Source organism: Vitis vinifera, chromosome 6, assembly GCF_030704535.1.
Source record: "Vitis vinifera cultivar Pinot Noir 40024 chromosome 6, ASM3070453v1".
Classification (NCBI taxonomy): domain Eukaryota; kingdom Viridiplantae; phylum Streptophyta; class Magnoliopsida; order Vitales; family Vitaceae; genus Vitis; species Vitis vinifera.
In genome coordinates, this window is record NC_081810.1 from 7970512 (window position 1) to 7990752 (window position 20241).

Genomic DNA, 20241 nt, shown 5'->3' on the forward strand with positions numbered 1-20241 from the left:
TGATACTTCAAACGGGACGATGTTGGAATTAGCTGTGGGAGGTTGCGCCCGAACTCGCCTCGTTGCAATCCCCACGTTTTTATCTTCTATAATATGAAATATGATACTTCGTGTAATATTTTTTAGGGAGGGAGTCATTTGTCATCGAAGAAATTTTCATGGGCGGGTAAGTTAGCCATCGATTTCAAATTTTTGGTACAAGGAATTGGTTTTAAAAAGAAAACACATTCCTTTCTCTGACATTTTCTTTTCAAAGCCATCAGAACTCCCTTTAGCCGGGGAATCGGGTCTTTATCTCTGATCTAAATCCAGCCGCCGGAACCCTACAAAACATGCCATAACTATTGGAGAAGGAGAGAGGGATTTAAATTGCTATTTTCTACCTCATGGCCTCAGCCCCAAAATCGCTCTCTCCAAAGCGAGTTATAAAGCTCCTCAAATCGGAGAAAAACCCTCACTCAGCTCTCTCTATATTCGATTCAGTGACTCGCTTCCCGGGTTATTCCCACACGCCTTACGTCTTCCACCACATCCTCAAGCGGCTCTTCGACCCCAAACTGGTCGCTCACGTAAGTCGAATTGTGGAACTCATTCGCACCCAGAAGTGTAAGTGTCCGGAAGATGTTGCATTAACGGTGATTAAGGCCTACGCGAAGAACTCAATGCCTGACCAGGCGTTGGATATTTTTCAACGAATGCACGAGATTTTCGGGTGTCAACCAGGAATAAGATCTTACAATTCACTTCTCAATGCCTTAATTGAGTCGAATAAGTGGGACGAAGCCGAGTCATTTTTTCTCTACTTTGAAACGATGGGTTTGTCTCCAAATTTGCAAACCTATAATATTTTAATCAAGATTTCTTGTAGGAAGAAGCAATTTGATAAGGCCAAGGAGCTGTTGAATTGGATGTGGGAGCAGGGTTTTAGTCCTGATGTTTTTAGCTATGGTACTTTGATCAATTCTCTTGCCAAGAATGGTTATATGTCAGATGCGTTGAAGTTGTTCGATGAAATGCCTGAAAGAGGGGTGACCCCTGATGTGGCGTGTTATAACATTTTGATTGATGGGTTTTTTAAGAAAGGTGATATTTTGAATGCTAGCGAGATTTGGGAGAGGTTGTTGAAGGGGCCTTCTGTTTACCCGAATATTCCTTCTTATAATGTTATGATTAATGGTCTTTGTAAGTGTGGGAAGTTTGATGAAAGTTTCGAGATTTGGCATAGGATGAAGAAAAATGAGCGAGGACAGGATTTATATACGTACAGTACTTTGATACATGGATTATGTGGGTCAGGGAACCTAGATGGGGCTACAAGAGTGTATAAAGAAATGGCTGAGAATGGGGTGTCTCCTGATGTGGTTGTATATAATACAATGCTTAATGGGTATTTGCGAGCAGGGAGGATTGAGGAATGTTTGGAGTTGTGGAAGGTAATGGAGAAGGAGGGTTGCCGTACTGTTGTTAGTTACAACATACTAATCAGAGGGTTGTTTGAGAATGCGAAGGTGGATGAAGCAATTTCAATTTGGGAGCTTTTGCCAGAGAAAGATTGCTGTGCAGATTCCATGACTTATGGGGTCTTGGTTCATGGATTGTGTAAGAATGGCTACTTGAATAAGGCTTTATCAATCTTAGAAGAGGCAGAAAATGGTAGAGGTGATTTGGATACATTTGCATATTCATCGATGATTAATGGATTATGCAGAGAAGGAAGATTAGATGAAGTGGCTGGTGTCCTTGATCAGATGACTAAACATGGCTGTAAACCAAATCCTCATGTTTGTAATGCAGTCATTAATGGCTTTGTCCGAGCTTCAAAACTTGAGGATGCACTTCGGTTTTTTGGGAATATGGTCAGCAAGGGTTGCTTTCCTACTGTTGTCACCTATAACACACTCATAAATGGCTTATCCAAAGCAGAAAGATTTAGTGAGGCCTATGCCCTTGTGAAGGAAATGCTGCACAAAGGATGGAAGCCAAACATGATCACATATAGCTTGTTGATGAATGGCCTTTGTCAAGGCAAGAAGCTTGACATGGCCCTCAACTTGTGGTGCCAAGCCCTTGAAAAGGGGTTCAAGCCGGATGTGAAGATGCACAACATTATAATTCATGGACTTTGCTCTTCAGGAAAAGTTGAAGATGCTTTGCAGCTATATTCAGAAATGAAGCAACGGAAATGTGTTCCAAATCTTGTAACCCACAATACTCTCATGGAGGGGTTCTATAAAGTAAGAGATTTTGAAAGGGCATCAAAGATTTGGGATCACATTTTACAGTATGGACCACAGCCAGATATCATCTCCTATAATATTACCCTCAAGGGCCTTTGTTCTTGCCACAGAATATCAGATGCTGTTGGATTCTTGAATGACGCAGTAGATCGTGGAGTTCTTCCAACTGCTATTACATGGAACATACTTGTCAGGGCTGTACTTGATAATGGGGCTTTGACATGATTATTTGGGCATGAAATATCTTGGGAGTAAGTTTTTAGCTTCTTGTGTTTTTTCTTTTCACATATATATGCCAACATTGCTGCTTCTGGTTATATTCTGCATAGAATGAAAAACCTATTAATGACCATAATATAGGCTTTCATTCTCTTTTCAGATTCTGTTTGGGGTTAGATTTGATGTGACAAGACCTTGCCCTAAAGGGATATATGGAACCAGTCTTTGTACCTGCATCCATGAAAGGAAATCCGGGTATGCAAATGAGATATTTTGGGTTTGTAAGTTTATGTTCCTCTTTTCACAAGTTTTCACGCCTGCATCCATCCCAAAGAATAACTGGTGGGGATATTTGGACTTGAAAGCTTATGTTTTTCATTTTTAAGGTTTGTGACAAGCTCTCAAGTCCCCTTGATGTTCAACAGCCTGTTCTCTGCTTATTTTTAGTTTCGGAGACTCTACGGAAGTCATTTCCTAATTTTATGTGCATTATTGCAGGTTGAATTTGATATTTTGGACATTTTTGTCAAATATTAAGAGTCGATACTCCAATTCATCCAGTCGATGAAATGATCAGTCAGGTGAGATAGTCGGTCTGCCAAAACAAGACTAGTGCTTGGCTCTCATTGAATGTCATTCATGTAAGTCTAGGTATCACCAGAAGCTCAATGGAAAATCATTCTTTGCTTAAATGAATTGGAATGACAAATAGAGTGGTATGTGTACTTGCCTGCAGTTGTGCATTCTCCGTCCAGAAGCCAGGTAAAGATTAGGGGCATCTACCTGGTCTTATAAACTGCATGGATCTCTAACATGAACAGTGTTATGTTTGGGTGGGGAGGAAGGACTTGGTGGTAGGAGTGGGTGTGGGAGATATACCTCATTCTGAGGTTTTAGTTTCATGACAGAGACCTCCTTATTTTTAAAAAAATACATTAAGTAATCTAGAAATGAAGTGCAACTATGTCATATACCTTTTTCATAACTTTATATTGTTTGTTCTCTCATATGAATGATTTATCCAGAGGTAAAAGGGTTATTAATTGAAAATAAAGCATGGCATCAACAATTTCCGTTAATTTAAGTGACAGTTGATGAAGGGGAGATTGCTGCAACTGTAACTAAGCCTCAAGGAAGGGGAGAGTGCTCTTTTTATAATTGAGGGAGGTCCCTAAAACTCGACTAATTTCACCAAACAGGGGTGTATTTTTGGGGTAGCTTGAAATAGCTTGTCAACTTGGATATCTCAGGTAGAAAGCATTATGCTTTTATTTGGTATTTGGATGAGATGCAGAAAATCTACATGCAATCATGTAGCTTGTCCACACTAAAAAAAGGTGTCAGAAGAATATAAATATGTATTTAAATCTCTTTGCATCAATCTCTAGATTGTTCTGCCCACTGAAAACTGATATATAAGCTTAAGTTATTTCTCCCCTTTTTTTTCAATATAACGATGAAGCGGAATTCATCATTAAGCATCATAATGTGGTAACCCAATTACCTGGGTTTTGGTGATTGTAGAGATATCACCAAGATCAAATCTTGATGATGCAAAAGCTAAGTGGCCTGATGTATCAAACCCAAGAAGTGAGATTTTGGTTGGGTTTATTAACTCATGCTATATTGATCCAAGATGGTGAAAAATGATTTATTAGAAATTAATTTACAGTAGAGTCAATAAAGGACTTTACTTTTTCTCTTCCAGTCTTTTCCTTTTCTGTTTTTTCTGTCTCTGATGATATCCTCAGCTCATAGATGAGTCTCAAAGCCACTAAAATTGCCCCCTGAACTGCAACTTTCAGCCAATCAGATGGACAAGAGATCAAGTGTCAGCAATCCCGATGACTAGCATGACAACTAATGCAAGGTAAATGTTACTTCTGATTTTTGATATAGAATTTTCTTTGGTAAGCTCTCTAATCTTCTCAATTTCCTCCTTAGTTTCTGCTTTTTCTTTAGGTGTTCTTTGCCTCAGGTTCTTGAAGAACAGCCCTTCATTCTGGTCTTTCTTGATTTGAACTTCAAAGTCTACTAAATTCATCTCACTCCACTCATACAAAAAAATTAAATTAATGGCGCTTCTAAATAGTGTCATTATTTATTCCTCAAAATGGCTATTATTGGCACTTGCACGTCCTTGGCACTTTGTAGGGAGAAACAATGATGCTTTTTAAATAAGGGCGTTTTTAGAAGTGTTATTGTACAATGAATTTTAAATAATTGTGCTTCTGTAAGCTTTGTTGTAGGAGAAGCTTAACCTTTTTCACACTTTAAAAGCACCACCTTCTTTTTATTTTAGAAATACCTTTACTTCCAAATTACAAGAAAATACAAACAGTCCCCACATTCAGGCCATGTAGTCCCAACACTCGGTACTTGATATCCATATTCAACTCCCATTGGCAAGTCCTCCTCTGACTCAACCAGTAAGCTACGGCCGATCTTACACTGGGAAAGTGCACTCACCGCTCTATTGCACTTTTTAACCATTTCTTGATATTGATGTATTCACTCTAGTTATTCTATTTCAAATATGTTTATTCAATTCGTGGGCCAGTTTTTTCCATTAAAGTTGAGCCTTCTTATAATCATTCTCTGATTACAGTTTGGAGGAAATATTCTCAAATTTAGAGGATGAGAATCATGTACAATGACAAAAAGCATTGACACCATCTCTGAAGAGCAACCACCTTGGTTTTGTCAAATCATTTTGGGAAGTAAATCCCTTACATGCATAAATAATGCCTTTTGGCATGTTCTGACTATTTGATACTTGATAAGTCGGTCTTTAGGATATTGTGTTGACCTTTTATTTTCTGATGAAACAGAAGCACTCTGGTGCTTTATTTGTAAACAGAAGCACTCTTCCTCAATCTGACTAGAAAGCCTGTATTTGTAAGATTTGATTACATCAATCCTGTTGAACGTAATAGCACATTTAAATAATATAAGAACATACTAACTTTGTTGTAGGAATCACCTATGCCTTAAAAATAATCATGTTTTATTTTTATTTTTATCAGAAACAAAATATTTGTTTATTATGGTTAAAAGGAACATGAGAAGGATGAGGAGTCCGCCCCACAGTTACAAAAATGTGATCATAAAAATAATCATTCCTTTTTCACAGAGCTTATTTGAATCTCGCTGGTCCAAGATTGCTATTGAAAGTCATCAGGTATCTCTCTATCTTTGTTCATTTATTTTGTTCAACAAGTTCATGATATTTATTATAAATTTGAATTTAGTTTTTTTTTTATTGGAATTTATCTCAAATAGTTGTGGTATAACTTGGATTTTCTGAACTTGTCGTAAATAATTATGCTCTCTTGTTCATCATTCAGGTAAATTTGTATGTGAGTTACTGTGTGCATGATTACATGTCCAAGTTGGAAATAGTTTTCATATTTATTTTTACTGTGGCAGTGGCTTAGGTTGTTTCAAGATGCAATTGTTGCCTTTCTGATTTACGAAATTGATTTTTTATTTCTTCCAACTCGAACTAAATTGTTGCCTTTTCAACCCTGTTTCTGCTGTGAGTTGTTAATTCGATCCAGACCATGTCATCTAGACTTAAAAAAAAAAGGAGAATAAATTCATTTTCAAATTTAAGATTGTCAGTGGATGAGTTTATATAATTTCCTTCAAAATGATTAGTTTATCTAACTTCAAATTCGAACCGTACATGAATTAGTGTGAATTTTATCTTGAGGAGGAGCAATGGTTTTGGCGGATGGAGGTGTTGTCTGCATTGATGAGTTTGACAAAATGAGTAGACGACAGATAATTTAAACTAGAATGGATCTTGATACCACTCTTTTTCCTTTTACATCATCGTAGTTACGTAGTTCTGACAAGTTCATCTTTATGTGGTTCAGAGTTGCCATTCATGAAGCCATGGAGCAGCAAACCATATCCATTGCCAAAGCAGGAAGAGCAACTGGGCCTAATTCTAGAACTTCAGGGATGATCTTAAGGTCCATGGCTCCTTTCTTGCTCAAATTGTTCTTTATTTCTTTTTGAGATGAAGAGAGCACTTTGAATATCCAACTAGTGCTGCAATATGAAGAACACTTCTTACATCTTATGTGCCTGTTCTTCGGTAACAATAATAATTCATCCTTTCTTTTAAAGAAAATTAATTTTCATATTTTCAGGATGGAAAGGCTTCTTGTTTCTATTTCCCTTGATAGACTTTTTCCTTTTTCACTGTCAAAAATTCATATACAGCTTTTGGTCATGGGTGTCAAAAACTCCTTTCGTCCAACAATCAATACCCGTATGGGATCTTTGTCTCCGATGAACCATCGAAACCTTCTGAATACATGCACAAAAATGAGAGGAGGAGAGGGATTTAAATTGCTTTTTATTTGTTTCAACTTTCAAGTTTAATTTTTTAAAACTTTAATTAATTAATTAATTATAATATCTTTATAATATAAAGAGTAAATTAAAATTTTAATTTTCTATGTATTTATTATTTTATTTAATGTTTTAATTATAAAATATTTTATACATTTACGATGAAATATATAACATTTTACATAGTTATTTAATTTTTTAAACATATTTATAATTTAAAAATATATTTAAAAAAAATTTAATATATAAAATTAATAAATTTGTAAGAGTTAAATCAATAAAAAATGAGTTAAGCCAAAATAGGATTAATTTGACATGATTAAGTGGGTGTTAGGTAGAACTTAATACTTATTATTTAACCATTTAAGTTGATTTTAAGTTAAATTATTAATTTGAAATTTATTATTTAATTCTTATTTTTAAGTATTAAAATTGTTTGATAAAATTAACTTAAAATTTATTTTAAATCATCAAATTGATATATTTATCTTTATAAATTAAAATTTGGATAAAGAAGATCAAATAACAATGGAAGTTGTGGAATAGTAAAAGAGATCGTGAAAGTAATTATGACAAATAAGAATAAAAAAGTAAAATAAAGATATAAATTTAAGAATAAATTAATTATTTTTATTTATTATTTAAAATTATTTTTTACTTTAATTCATATAATTAAAATATTTGATCAAACATACTTGATTTACTGCTGTGGTGCCGCCCCATTGAATTACATATTCTCAACTAATCAACTTTACAAGACAGCCAAATTGGGCCTTGGACCAACTAACTCGTTTTTCAAGTTCGAACTCCATGCCCACAAGACACTAAGCCTACCGGGCAGGGCCCAATTAGATCTCCATTTAAATGCACCCAAATCCAAAATCTCAACCGCCAATTCCCTCGCGAATGTCAGAGAGCGTCTCGCAGCAATTCTCTCTCTTTCGCTCCCAGATCAAGAGCAGAAGGTTTATTTTCTATGAATTTCTATCTTTCAAATTTTTCATCTCCTTTCGGAACCAAAATAACTTTTTATGTTTGCAGATTCGACGATGGAACTCTACGAATTCTTGAATCCGTTTTGGTTTCCAAGGACGTGAGATCGTTCCTTGAAGTACGATCGAGCTTGCGAGAGTTCATGAGATCTGAATCTCTCTCTGTTATTCGTGAAATTGCAGAGAAAAACGTTGAGCACAAGATTTTGATTCTTGATTTTTTCGTTCGTGCTTTTGCTCTTGCTGGCGATGTTGAGGCAAGAAATTTCTACTCTGCACTTTTATAACAGATTATATAATTTTAGAAATTGATGTTGTCAGTTTCTTTTTCTTTCTTGGAAAAATAATTTCGGCAGTATAAATAGCAGATTCTCTCTAATTAGGTGTTTGCTTGATCAGATGTTTATAGAGGAGCAGATTTACGAGCGTTCATTGTGAATACTGTATGTGTTCTGAAATAAAACTCCATTGTGGCCCTGGAATTTATTGGTTAAGTGACAGTGGTCTGTTAACCGTTGATTGTGCTATGATGATTTCTTATTGTTACTGTCATTATTTTGAAGGTTAATTTTTCAAATAATGATGGTATAAATAATTCCAAACTCATTAAAATTATAAAAAACTGCTTTCTTGTTTGCAGATTTGGTAGTTTGCATTTTCTTCTCTATAATAATTTTTGGTTATGCATGTATTGTATTGCAAATTACTATGCCATCGTAAAATTTTTGTGCCATTAAATCTAAATGTGTAGAGTTTTACACTAATATTTATTGCTAAGAGGTTTGTGTTTTACTTGATTTTAGAGTTGCCTGGCTTTGAGATATGAGGCCTTAGTTTTGCGGGAGCTCAAGTCCACAAGTTACCAATGGCTGCAAGTTTCACATATAGAATGGCTGACCTTTGCAGAGCAGGCACTAGATAATGGTTTTTATTCAGTTGCTGCAAAGGTAATTTCTTATTGTGGGATGCTCAAAGTTGAAAAAGAAAAGTATTCCTTTTATGTGAATGAATTTGTTGATATTATGTTGTTTACAGTATAAAAAACTATGAGTGCTTTGTGAATCCAATAGATTATACACTTGTTGTAGGTTTGACCAACCCTTTGCCGATACACCTGTAGCTTATTCTCTAGATTAGTTCTCCTCTCTTCAAGCCCTTTTGAGATCCTTGAGCCTTGAATGACTATCCATTCCGAGCTCACTGTCAAGGTCTGTACTTCCAAAGTTACTGCAAATTCAATTTGGAGGACTTAGGAGGGCAACTTAATGTTTGACCATTGTTCCCTTTGGCACCTTCTAGGATCCTTGAGAAGAGGGCCCTTCCTAGGCAGCCATCACCAAGGTGGCATCCACTAGCATGAGCAATAAGAAGCCTTGGAAGGTGGCATCACCAAGGAGTGGGCTAATCTGCCAAGGTGCCACAGTCCCTAGAAATAGGATGGCATAGAACATTTTTGATAGGGATGAGTACCTTTCAAGATGTATTCAAGAAAAAAGAAGGAAATGAAATGAAAAAAAAAAAGAAGAAGAAAGTTTTATAATTTGGGAAGTTTTAGAATTCTCCCTAAAAAATGTGAAAAAAATCTTAATTTCCTAATATATATATATATTTTTATCTTAAAGTTATTATTTTGAATCTCTAGGATCTAGAAGTCTTTTTTCTTAGAAATTTTATTATTAAAAGTTTATAGAAAGTAAGTTTTTAATTCTACAAAGAAATTTTCTGATTTTTTAAAAATATTTAATAGTTTTAGCCTTTTAGTAAATGAATAAGAGTCCTAATTTGTTACTACATAGGTTAGATTTAATTTTTCATAGTTTTATTCAAACTATAGTGTCTTCTAAAGCCTATAAATAAGACTAATTGATGTATAAGAGATTAAGTATTGATGATAAATATTATTAATATGCTTATTATTTTTTGCATATCTTATAATTCTTAATGGTGAGACTCTATTGATTTTCTTCTAGCTAGGATTCCTAAAAGGTTTTAGTAAGATTCTCTCGTTTCTCTCCTTAAACCCTAAAATATTGAAACCCTAGTTCATCTGTTTCATTGTAGACCAATATTCTAGGGTGTTTTCTTATATTAGTTTTGGTATCAGACTGAAAGTTCTTGACTTGAAGGTGCATGTAACTAAGGAGTGGGACAAATTATTCGAACATAAGTTCTAAGAGTCTAACTAATTAAAATGCTATTGCAACACGTTTAGAGGAAATTTATGCTACACAACATTCTCAACAAGAGGCCGTCATAAGAATCAACAACCAATTAGATGAGATTGTGAGATTATTGGAAAGAAGTCAAGAAAAACCATCCATTAAAGATGAAGGTGGGAGTCATCACTGGGACCAATCACCCAATAGAGGACGTGAATAGCGAAGTAGTTTTATGATGGGTAATTGACCTAGGGGTACACTAGGAGATATCCATCGTAATATGGATATAGAGAGACTTGCAAACTTCAAGTAAAATCGTGACAAAAAAAGGTAAGCATTGAAGTTGCTGAATTTTCAGGGAAATTGAATGCAAGAACTTTTCTTGATTGCCTCAAGTGTTCTTCATGTTCTTCGTGTGATTGACTATAAAAAAGAATGTCATCAAAATAAATAAATAACAACAAATTTCCCAATAAAATGACATTGTACCTCATTCATAAATCACATGAAAGTGCTTGGTGTAATTGGTTAAATCCAAAGGGCATGAGAAACCATTCATATAGTCCATCCTTGGTTTTAAATGCTTTCTTTCATTTGTCACCCCACCAAATACGTATTTGGTGATACCCATTTTTAAAATCAATCTTTAAGAAGATCATAAATCCCACCAACATATCTAGTATATTGTCAAGCCTTAGAATAGGAAATCTATACTCAATTGTAATTTTATTAATTGCACGACTATCCACACACATTTTTTATGATCCATCCTTCTTAGGAGTTAGTAACTCATCAATCTAACTTTTCAACTCTATATGCTTTGTTGGGGCATTCGGTAAGATGGTAAATTTGGTAATGATATGTCAGGAACCAGATCAGTAGCATGTTGTATATCATGCAGCGGAGGAAGTTCATTAGGCAAAGACTTAAGTTTGAAAAATCAACAAGGTTGGTTTTTACTTTGTCCAAAAATTCTTTTATTTATTTATTTAGGCTCATCCATTGCCCAAGTCAGTAAAGTGAAAATGATATAAGTCTTCCTTTTCAAATTGACACTTGGTAAACCTTTTTTTTATTGTTCCTCCTTTAACTTCTTAAATGGTGGAACTTCTTTCCTTGGACGGAGAATTTTCTTACACCTCTTCTGTACAAGTGCGTTAAATCTTTTGGTAGTCATCAAGTTGCACTCTTTGATAAAAAAAAGCTATGGTCTTCCAAGCAAGATATGAACAACTTTCATGAATGGAACATCGCGCCATACTGTTTGTTCAAAATTATTACCAATGAGGAATATAACCAAACAATGAGATCTTACTGGAACAAATGTATCATTCACCCATGCTAGTCGATATGAATTTGGATGCATTTCATTTTTAGATTAAGCTTTTGAACAAGTTCTTGTGAAGAGATAGTTTGAAGTGCTTCTTCCATTAATAATTAAGGTGCATAGTCATCCTTAGTAACAAACACGAGTGTAGAAGAAGTTAGTTCATCACCAATCTTCTTCCTTTTTGATATTAGAACAACCGATAGATGCCACATTACAAGGCTATGACCTTTAGTTAAAGCATTATAATAATCACCTTCTTCTCCGAGTTGCTCTTTGTTGTGGCTCTTAGTTTCCTTTGGATCAACTTTGGATTCAAGTTCTAAAGATTGAATACAAAAGTGTAGCCCTATACTTAGACAAACAATAGCATAATGACCATGTCCCCCACACTAGAAGCATAATGGAGTTGTACCAACCCTTATAGGAGCTTTCCCCTTATTCCCTTAGCCACATTCGACCATTGTTGATTGCGGCCTCCACCATTCACACAATGAGGAGTGTTATTGTTTATTGTATTTAAGGGTTTATTTGTAGTTCGATTAGAGAAAGACCATCCACTTTGTGACCTCATCTCATTCCATGTGTTTGTAGGCAGTTGGTTAGTTCTATCGAGTTTATTCAATGTTATGCCACAAAAAAAAGAAAAAAACACATTGTGACTTTTAATTTTGCCTTCACAAAATGAACCTTGATATTCTTGAGCATAGCATACCATTCAAAGCAATCCTCCATAGACATAAGTCAATTAAGAAAAGCTATTGGATTCAATTTTCTTGAAAATTCAACGACTTCAATGCATACCTCTTTGATCGCATCATGATCTTGCTTGAAGTTTTTGAATTTCTTCATACCCGTATTAAGATGAATGTCTCCTATTATGCACTTGGCAATCATAAAATTACCTTGCTCTTCATGTGCTCTATTATTAGGTGATTGGTCATATTGATGGCTTTCACTTCATTCTTCAATGGATTGTTTTTCTTGACTTTTTGCCAATAGCCCTACTATCTCATCTAGTTGATTATTGAGTTTTATGATGGCCTCTTGTTGGGATTGTTGTGTAGCAAAAATTTTCTCTAAACATGTTAGAGTAACATCTTGATTATTAGGACTCTTGGAACTCATGCTTGAATAAATTACTCCACTCCTTAGTTGCATGCACCTTCAAGCCAAGAACTTTTGCTCTAATACCAAAATTGATGTAGAACAACCTTAGAATGGTTGTCTACAATCAACTAGGTGGGCTAGGGTCCGAATCTTTTAGGGTTTTAGGAAAGGAACAAGGAATAAAAATTTATGGTAGTAAAAAAAAGTAAAATAAAATATAAGGAAAGAAAAATAATAAGAAGAGATAGAAATTTAGAATCTCACTAAAACCTTTTAGGAATATCACCTAGAAGAAAATTAATAGAATCTCACATTGAGAATTGCAAGGTATGCAAAAGAAACATAATATCATTGATCATCAATACCTCATCCTGTTTACCTCAATTAGCTTTATTTATTGACTTTAGAAAACTCTAGAATTTGAATAAGAGTATGAAAAAATAAAAGCTAATTTATGCTGTCTCTTAATCCTTTCCTAAAAGTTATTTTTCTTTTCATTTTGAATTATTTTTGTATGCATGGTTCATACTTCTTCCGTAATGGATCTTCATGTCTTAGATATTCTAATGCAAATTAATGTGGCCTAGTGCTTTTGTGACCCAATCTTACTCTCTACCTATTGATTTTGTAGGCATGTGAAAATGCACTTTTATCCCTGCAGATGAATGATATTGCTGAGCACAGAGCTGACGAGTTATCTGGAAATGTGCAAATTATTGAAAAAATTAAGAGACTCAAGGATGTAGCTCTGGCTTCAGTTGTTTCACTTTCTGGTATGTCCTATTTAGTGCATTAGTCAGCTGTAAATCATTTGGGGGAGTGAGAGATCCCAATTTCCAGATCTCACATGGTTTGCAGTGAGTAAAGGTTTAACTTCTAATGGTGGAAAATAATTTCATGAAAACATAATTTCCTGTGTCATCATTGTCCATCTACTTATTAGCCTATGCTTGCAAAACATGATTTGAACCACATGACCTAATGATGCATTAGTAGTCTTGCATTAACTGGTATTCATCTATCCATTAGACAAACCCAGGATTTATGCTGAATTACTATGGTGCGATCTCTTGAAGACACCTATGCGTTGTTCAGATCTTTAATGGCATTACTTATTAGTGTCATCCCCTTTAAGACTCCCCTTGTCCATGAATCAAATGCTTAATCTCTCAATTGGAAATTAAATTAATGTAGAATCTGCACCTATTGGTAATGATTTATATTTCATTTCTCCTGAAACTGGGCATCTTCTATTCTCCCAACTAACTCATACCATCGCCAATCCCATTCTGGCATGTAGGGAATCAAGTTTATTGGATTTTTTAGTTAAATAACTACTGCTTATGAACTTCCTCATGTATGTGCAAAAAGAAAAAGGAAGAAGGAAGAAAATATAACAAGCTTAACAACTTCCTGTACCTTTCTTGGTTTAGAGGTTGAAGTTTGGACCTTAATGGCTTAGATTTTGGTGGTGATAGGAGAAACAGAAGTAAAATTTCCAAAGATTATAGTTGTGATATAATAAGCTTAAGCGTATTAGCATGGAACTTCATATGGGGGAAAAAGAGGGCATCTCATGTTATTTCTCAAACTCCATGGCTTCTGAAACACCTTCTTATACTGTAATATTCATTTTAGAAGCCATGCAGAATAGGCTATTTGACCTGAGATCAGGTTCATTCTCAATGAGGTAAAAACATGCAAACCTGATTCTTGGTATTGCATCAAGGTTGTAATCACCAAAGTTTATTTTTTTACAGTAGTAGTTATGCTGTTAATTTGACACTACCTTTGGATTCTGTACTTTAATGTATCATAAAGGAAGAACTGTACACTAAGTAAATGGCACAACTAGATGGATTTGCAAATCAAATGAATGAATCCCCTTTGGCATAATGCTTTTTTCAGTCCTGTTATGATATTTCCTTGAATTCATCTTTGATCCAAGTTGTATGAGATGACATTGCAGTTGAATTTGTTAGGAAAACACTGAAGCAACTGAAAGCATTCTGTAAAAAGGACTTCAAATTATTTATAAATAAACCAGTTTCAGACCTCATTAGGATGAGTTTTATTGGTAGTGGTCAATAATTAGGTAATCTGGATTTTTGCAGATCTATATTCATTTGGTTAAGATATGTGTTGGCATTTCTTTTTCTCTTTGCAAATATTGTTCATATTGAAGATTTGTTTCAGAATGTTTTAGATGGGATATATGGCCAATGTGCGTGCGTTTCTGATTATTGCAAATTCTCTTTGCTGATGTTATCAGTTCAGGCACAGGCAACAGAGCATTTGAAGAAGAAAAATCAGAAGAGCAAAAAGAACTTTTTGTTCAATAAAGGAGCACACTGTTTAGCAAGCACACTGTTCACAAGTGGAATTAAGAAGCAGAATGCTCGAAAATTGCTTGAACACCAAAGGCTGCAGCCGTTTACTTATCAATCTTGACGTCCTTGCCAGTTCTCCTTTTGCACATGGGAGCTTATCTGACAAAAAAATTGCGGGCTATCCCTAGATGCAAGTCTGTGATGCTGGAATTGTGGACATCCTTTTGTATATATTTCAAAACACTTACCTAACCAAAGAAGATAGCAATTTTCCCACATGGATGGCTGGCATTACTATACCCTATTGTACCATGACTGGGACACTTTTTCTCAGAGATGGGTCACACCTTTATCTCCTCCTGCCCAAAAACAATCCGCTCCATTTTGTTACTGTTTTCTGACTCCCACGTGATTTGTCACTGTTTTGAATCTAAACACCGGCTAATCAAAAGAGGGTAGTTGTATCATGAATGGTCATGGATCATGATTGTCTGCTTCTGCTAATGTTGATTTCTTTTGCATAGGAGTGCCTGAGAGCGGCCCAAAGAATTGTGTCGATGAGCATAGCAAAGCTGGGCCAAGCATCTCTTGAGGTATAAGATTGTATCTGTGTGTATATATAAATATTTATTAATGAATAATGGTGATTATAGTATGAGGTAATTAATTATAAAATTTAGCATTACCAAGCTGGATGGACTTGAATTTGTAGAGTTTATAAGCCCTTGCATTGGTGCCAATGTGACACTGCCAAACCTATCCAATGTGCAGGCGGGTGTACACTGCATTTCTTTTAATATATGAGCACCTGACATGATCCTCTGCAATGAGAGATTCTCTAATTTATATTTCATAAAGAAAAGTACTTCTGCAACAACAAATTAACATGGGGCTGTGCTCTGATCACGTGCCTTGGACTCTCTCCTACCCCAACCTTCTCTGCACTGAGACGATAACGATGACTTGCAACCCAAATAGAAATTGCCCCTGCATTGGAAATCCAACGCTGTTCTCTTCAAGCAATTGAAGTTCAGGTCAGTTGCCACATCAACCCTTTTCAGTTTTCCCCTACTAGACAGGTTGGTTGGCTTTGTCAAACATTACTTCTAGTCTCCACCGCTTTTGATTTGAAAACCATGCACATCTCAAAACCCGATCGAATCTTCCATATTACCAAGTGCATTCAATGCTTGCATTGGAGCTTGCATGTTTTTATTTTCTCTAGGATGATGAAAGATGTCTGTTTTTTCTTCTATTTTATTCATTAATTTAAACCAACACAGCAAAACAAAGTTTACAAGGTTCCTTTCCTGTCTACACCGTCTCTTATTCCTAGGGTAAAGAGGTTTGAAAATGTAGCTACGCGGTTTGTGAGGTAATACACCTAAGGAAATTCAACCAGAGGCTCTATTTTTTTATTAATTAGCAAATAAGATTAGGTTCTTAACAGAAAACATAGACTTGGTTTATAAGACCAGTGCATACAAAAATGGATATATAGAAATGGGATGACAACTAGGGAAAGAGAGCTGTTCTCCTCGGAATCGAAGATTAGAAGCTTGGAATCATGTGGAGGACATTAAATGAGGAGAGTGGGAATAAGTCATAGGGTTCCCCACTCCTACAATTTTAGTTTCAAATTGGTTTCCTTTTAATAGTCTTTAGACTCTTGCTTCATGTCGGATCTATTAACTGGTTCACATTAATTTCTTGGTGGGTTACTGCTACTATTATAATAATAGCTAGGTAGAGATCATGAGACGACAATTTACAAGTTTGGCAGCATCTTTGGTCCATTGATCCAGATAAAAAAAAGGGAAAAAAAACATCATGGGTAATTCCTATAGCTAGAAACCTGGGGTTATGTGTTTGATTGAATAGAAATGGAAGTTCTGAAGTTGGGATTGGAATCTTTCGTCCAGTTTAGTAATGATTTTTTAGAAATGGAATTCCATTTAGGAATTCAAATATGAAAATAATTTTTTTAAAGTATTCTTTATGAAGGTATACTAAAAACAGTTGAAAACATTTTAAAAAGTTGCTCTAAACAAATTTTCAAAATGTTTACTATTATCAAGCATGATTTCTAAATTTGAAAAGTGTTTTCTTGTCCAAAGAATGAAAAGCGTTTTTAAAAACAGCTTTCAAACGGATCCTTCACTTCCAATTTCTTGGTTTTTTTATATACCAAAGGATTTGGAATGGAATTTAGATTTTTAGATACCGAAATCTAATTCTCTTGTAAAGCAAAACTTTCTGGTACAGTTTGAGTTCTGCACGTGATAAACCAAACTCATTCAAAACTCCTACATTCCTCAAAATCTTGGTTGTCACAAACTCATGGTATGCCTTTAAAGCAATAATCATATTAACACATTTCCAGCTTTGCAGACGTTATTGATTTGGATGCGATTTACCTAACATGCCCCCCACCATACGATGATTAGCAAAAATCAATGCAAAAAAATAAAATAAAATCGGTTTTATGTTGTTAACAAAGTCCTTAATCATAATTTAATGAGATGGAGGATTTAGATTTCTGCCTTAATTTTCATTTTCACTGTTTACCAACGGCGGACGGTTGAAAATATGAGCAGATGGTCATATCCGTGTTTGGTTTTTGTGGATGAGTGAGGATTACTTCATTGACCAGCGGATGCATGTGTGAATGCATCCATGTCTGGGAACATGTATAATGTATTTCCCTATTCTACACTATTAACATGCTAGTCTCTAGATGGGTACTTGCATGTTTTTTATTTTATTTCCTAATTAATTGTATGAATCAGCGATCATAGACATAGACATAGAGACTCAGGCATGTTAAGACTATAGATCATTAGCCAATTCATGATAATTGTACATAAAAAATGAAAGCTAGAACTAAAAGCATCAAATCTAGTATTTCCCTTTTCATGTTTTGTGTTTTTTTATGGTTCATGTGGTAAATAAAGGTTAAAATTTTAGTTGTGATTTAAGGAAACATTTTTAATTTTTTTAATACTTGAAATTTTTTATCTTTTTAAGTATTATAAATGTTAATAATACTTATTACAATCATTGTCAAACGCACTTTAAATTTCACTTTTGAAATTTGGAAAATATACTTCTTAAAATTTTATAAAAAATCTATTTAACTTTTGTTAAAACTTGATGACTCAAATTCTATTTGATTCAACCTAAAAAGCTCGTAGTGTGATATATGCGGTGAAGAAAAATTATGAGATTTTTTGGGGGTTTGTAGGATTTTTATGTAAATTGTTGTATTCTTATTTTGTTTTATATTTTATTATCTATTCTCGTTCTTTCATCACAATTTTGAAAAAAGAGTTGAGTAAAAATAAAAAAGATAAAAATGATATTTGATGAAATCTCGAACTAATAATAGCCAAGTGTATTTAATCAAACTCCTGGTTGTGATTATCAAACAATGAGTTCATCAAGGATGGCTTGTGCTTCATGGTATTGGGTTGTGATCATCACCATTCATAATGCAATGTTTATTGGCAGGAGATGTATATTTCCACGTGAATGTTTCGCCAACCAACATTCATGTCCACTCCACCTCTTGGTCCGGGTTAGGGTCCCACATCGATCTCCGCTATATTAATAAAACCCTAACCCTAGTTGCTCCTGGCTTTGAAATTAATTGCCTCACTCTACCCAGCATTTAAATAATACTACCCTTACCAGTGTAGAACATGGAAATCAAAGAGTGTATGTGGTAACACAAAAACGAAAACAAAAAATAGTCAAAAGGCAACGTGGAAACTAGACCTGCATGAATATATTGACAACCTATCACGCGCCGAGGCGGTGGTCAACCCTCTCAGCAATATTGGCTACTTGCCTTTTCCAAATTCCACGAATATCCAAGTCTCGCACACAGACAACCCGGTTCATATTGTTTGATTATGATAACCTAATGACTTTTTTTTCCCTATATCATATATAATATATAGATCCATTCTTCACTAGGCTAGCACCTTCTTTACCATTATAAATATGCGTCCCAAGCTCATTCCCTTCAACACTACGCTTGTGTTCCCAGTTATATTTCCCTATATCTTCTTCTTTTTCTTCTTCTTCCTCCTGCATAGAAGAGAATCCCTCTTTTTCCAGGTGGTTTTCAACACAAAATGGGCGGATCTTCTCCCTGCGCTTCCTGCAAGTTGTTGAGACGCCGCTGCGCCAAGGACTGCATCTTTGCTCCTTACTTCCCTTCCGATGACCCTCACAAATTTGCCATTGTTCACAAGGTTTTCGGTGCTAGCAATGTCAGCAAAATGTTGCAGGTATCCATCTTCTCTTCGTCCAATCCATCTTCAGTTCCTCCACTGGTTTGATAGCTTAAATGGAACCTCAGTGTAAACTAGATTTTCTTTTTTCTTTTTCTTGTTGTTTGTTACATATACAGGAGCTTCCCGTTCACCAGAGGATAGATGCAGTGAGCAGTTTAGTTTATGAAGCAAATGCAAGAGTGCGAGACCCGGTTTATGGATGTGTTGGGGCGATTTCTTACTTGCAGAATCAAGTATCTCAGCTACAAATGCAGCTGGCAGTGGCTCAAACCGAGATACTTTGCATCCAGATGCAGCAAGAGGAGCCTGCCTTACCAACTCAGATGGATCAAGATGAGAAATCGCTTCTTCTATCCAATAACAGCTTCAACAACCTTCAACACTACCTCAGCTTTGCTTCTTCCAGCAATGTAATCCAAGATCCTCTAAAGAGAGAGTCTCTTTGGACCTAGCTAACTTGCTTACATATATTTCTAAAGAATTGCTTGTCTTGACTCCTCTTGTTTCTTAATCTATATATAGTGTTTGAATTTGGTGTGTACCATAGAGACTGGGAGATGATCCTTGGTTTATATATACACACCATTTTCCAAAACTAGAAGAGCCGTCTTGTTCCTGCTGTTATGATTTTGAAAATGACAAAATTTGTCAACTAGACTCAGGTCTGCTTTTCCAAAGATACACTGACATAGATATATCTTCCGTAACTGTTTTTAAGATTAAAAGTACTTATGAACTGTCTATCTAGTAGAAGCCATCTCAAGAATTTATTGAAAACCTGCAATATGAATCCACCATCGACTGTGATAAAAATCTTCAGATTAATCTATAATCTTATTCCTGGTGCTGTGTGGCAGATGGGATCCATTAGGCAGATGGAATTCTTACCCCAAACCAGTGGGGGTACTCGTCGGGTTACAAGCCTAGCTCCAATTTAAAAGGCATCGGCATTCCAATTTGAATTCTTTGTAGAGGGAGCTTGACCGGAAGGGCTATTCTTTGAGTAGAGTTTGTCTATACAATTATATTAATATCCCAAATTAAGAGTGGAGTAGCAGTTAAGTACCTTAAATAATATACTGGGATAATGTCAAACAATGCCTTTGCGGGAGAAACCATCAAACCCTAAAGAGACACCCTGTCCTACATGGTTTTAGTATTTTTCTTTTTCTTTTAAAATTTTGGAATCTTAGCCTCTAGG

The 20241-nt window shown here is 35.1% G+C and overlaps 3 protein-coding genes across 15 annotated transcripts; all 3 read left to right on the forward strand.

Annotated features, from left to right (window-relative positions):
• Window positions 1-6618, forward strand: LOC100263920 (pentatricopeptide repeat-containing protein At3g09060). 13 transcript variants are annotated; one of them, XM_059737520.1, is made up of 6 exons: window positions 7-2488; window positions 2598-2842; window positions 2955-3037; window positions 4262-4326; window positions 5483-5637; window positions 6338-6618. In XM_059737520.1, the coding sequence occupies exon 1, from the start codon at window positions 387-389 to the stop codon at window positions 2460-2462; it is 2076 nt and encodes a 691-aa protein (XP_059593503.1). In that variant the 5' UTR covers window positions 7-386; the 3' UTR covers window positions 2463-2488; window positions 2598-2842; window positions 2955-3037; window positions 4262-4326; window positions 5483-5637; window positions 6338-6618. The 13 variants fall into 13 exon arrangements, with proteins under 13 accessions (XP_019076352.1, XP_059593503.1, XP_059593502.1 ...); XM_059737519.1 differs by having other exon boundaries at window positions 2598-2711; XM_059737521.1 differs by having other exon boundaries at window positions 2598-2711; window positions 5590-5637.
• A 561-nt stretch (window positions 6619-7179) lies between these two features.
• Window positions 7180-15210, forward strand: LOC100246769 (protein DOUBLE-STRAND BREAK FORMATION). The gene is made up of 5 exons (XM_019220392.2): window positions 7180-7786; window positions 7863-8070; window positions 8617-8760; window positions 13071-13182; window positions 14682-15210. The coding sequence occupies exons 1-5, from the start codon at window positions 7686-7688 to the stop codon at window positions 14858-14860; spliced, it is 744 nt and encodes a 247-aa protein (XP_019075937.1). The 5' UTR covers window positions 7180-7685; the 3' UTR covers window positions 14861-15210.
• Window positions 15211-15241: 31 nt separating this feature from the next.
• LOC100251897 (LOB domain-containing protein 12) lies at window positions 15242-19658 on the forward strand. Its single transcript, XM_002278085.5, has 4 exons — window positions 15242-15332; window positions 15511-15773; window positions 18862-19034; window positions 19157-19658. The coding sequence occupies exons 3-4, from the start codon at window positions 18879-18881 to the stop codon at window positions 19490-19492; spliced, it is 492 nt and encodes a 163-aa protein (XP_002278121.2). The 5' UTR covers window positions 15242-15332; window positions 15511-15773; window positions 18862-18878; the 3' UTR covers window positions 19493-19658.
• Window positions 19659-20241: the final 583 nt, after the last annotated feature.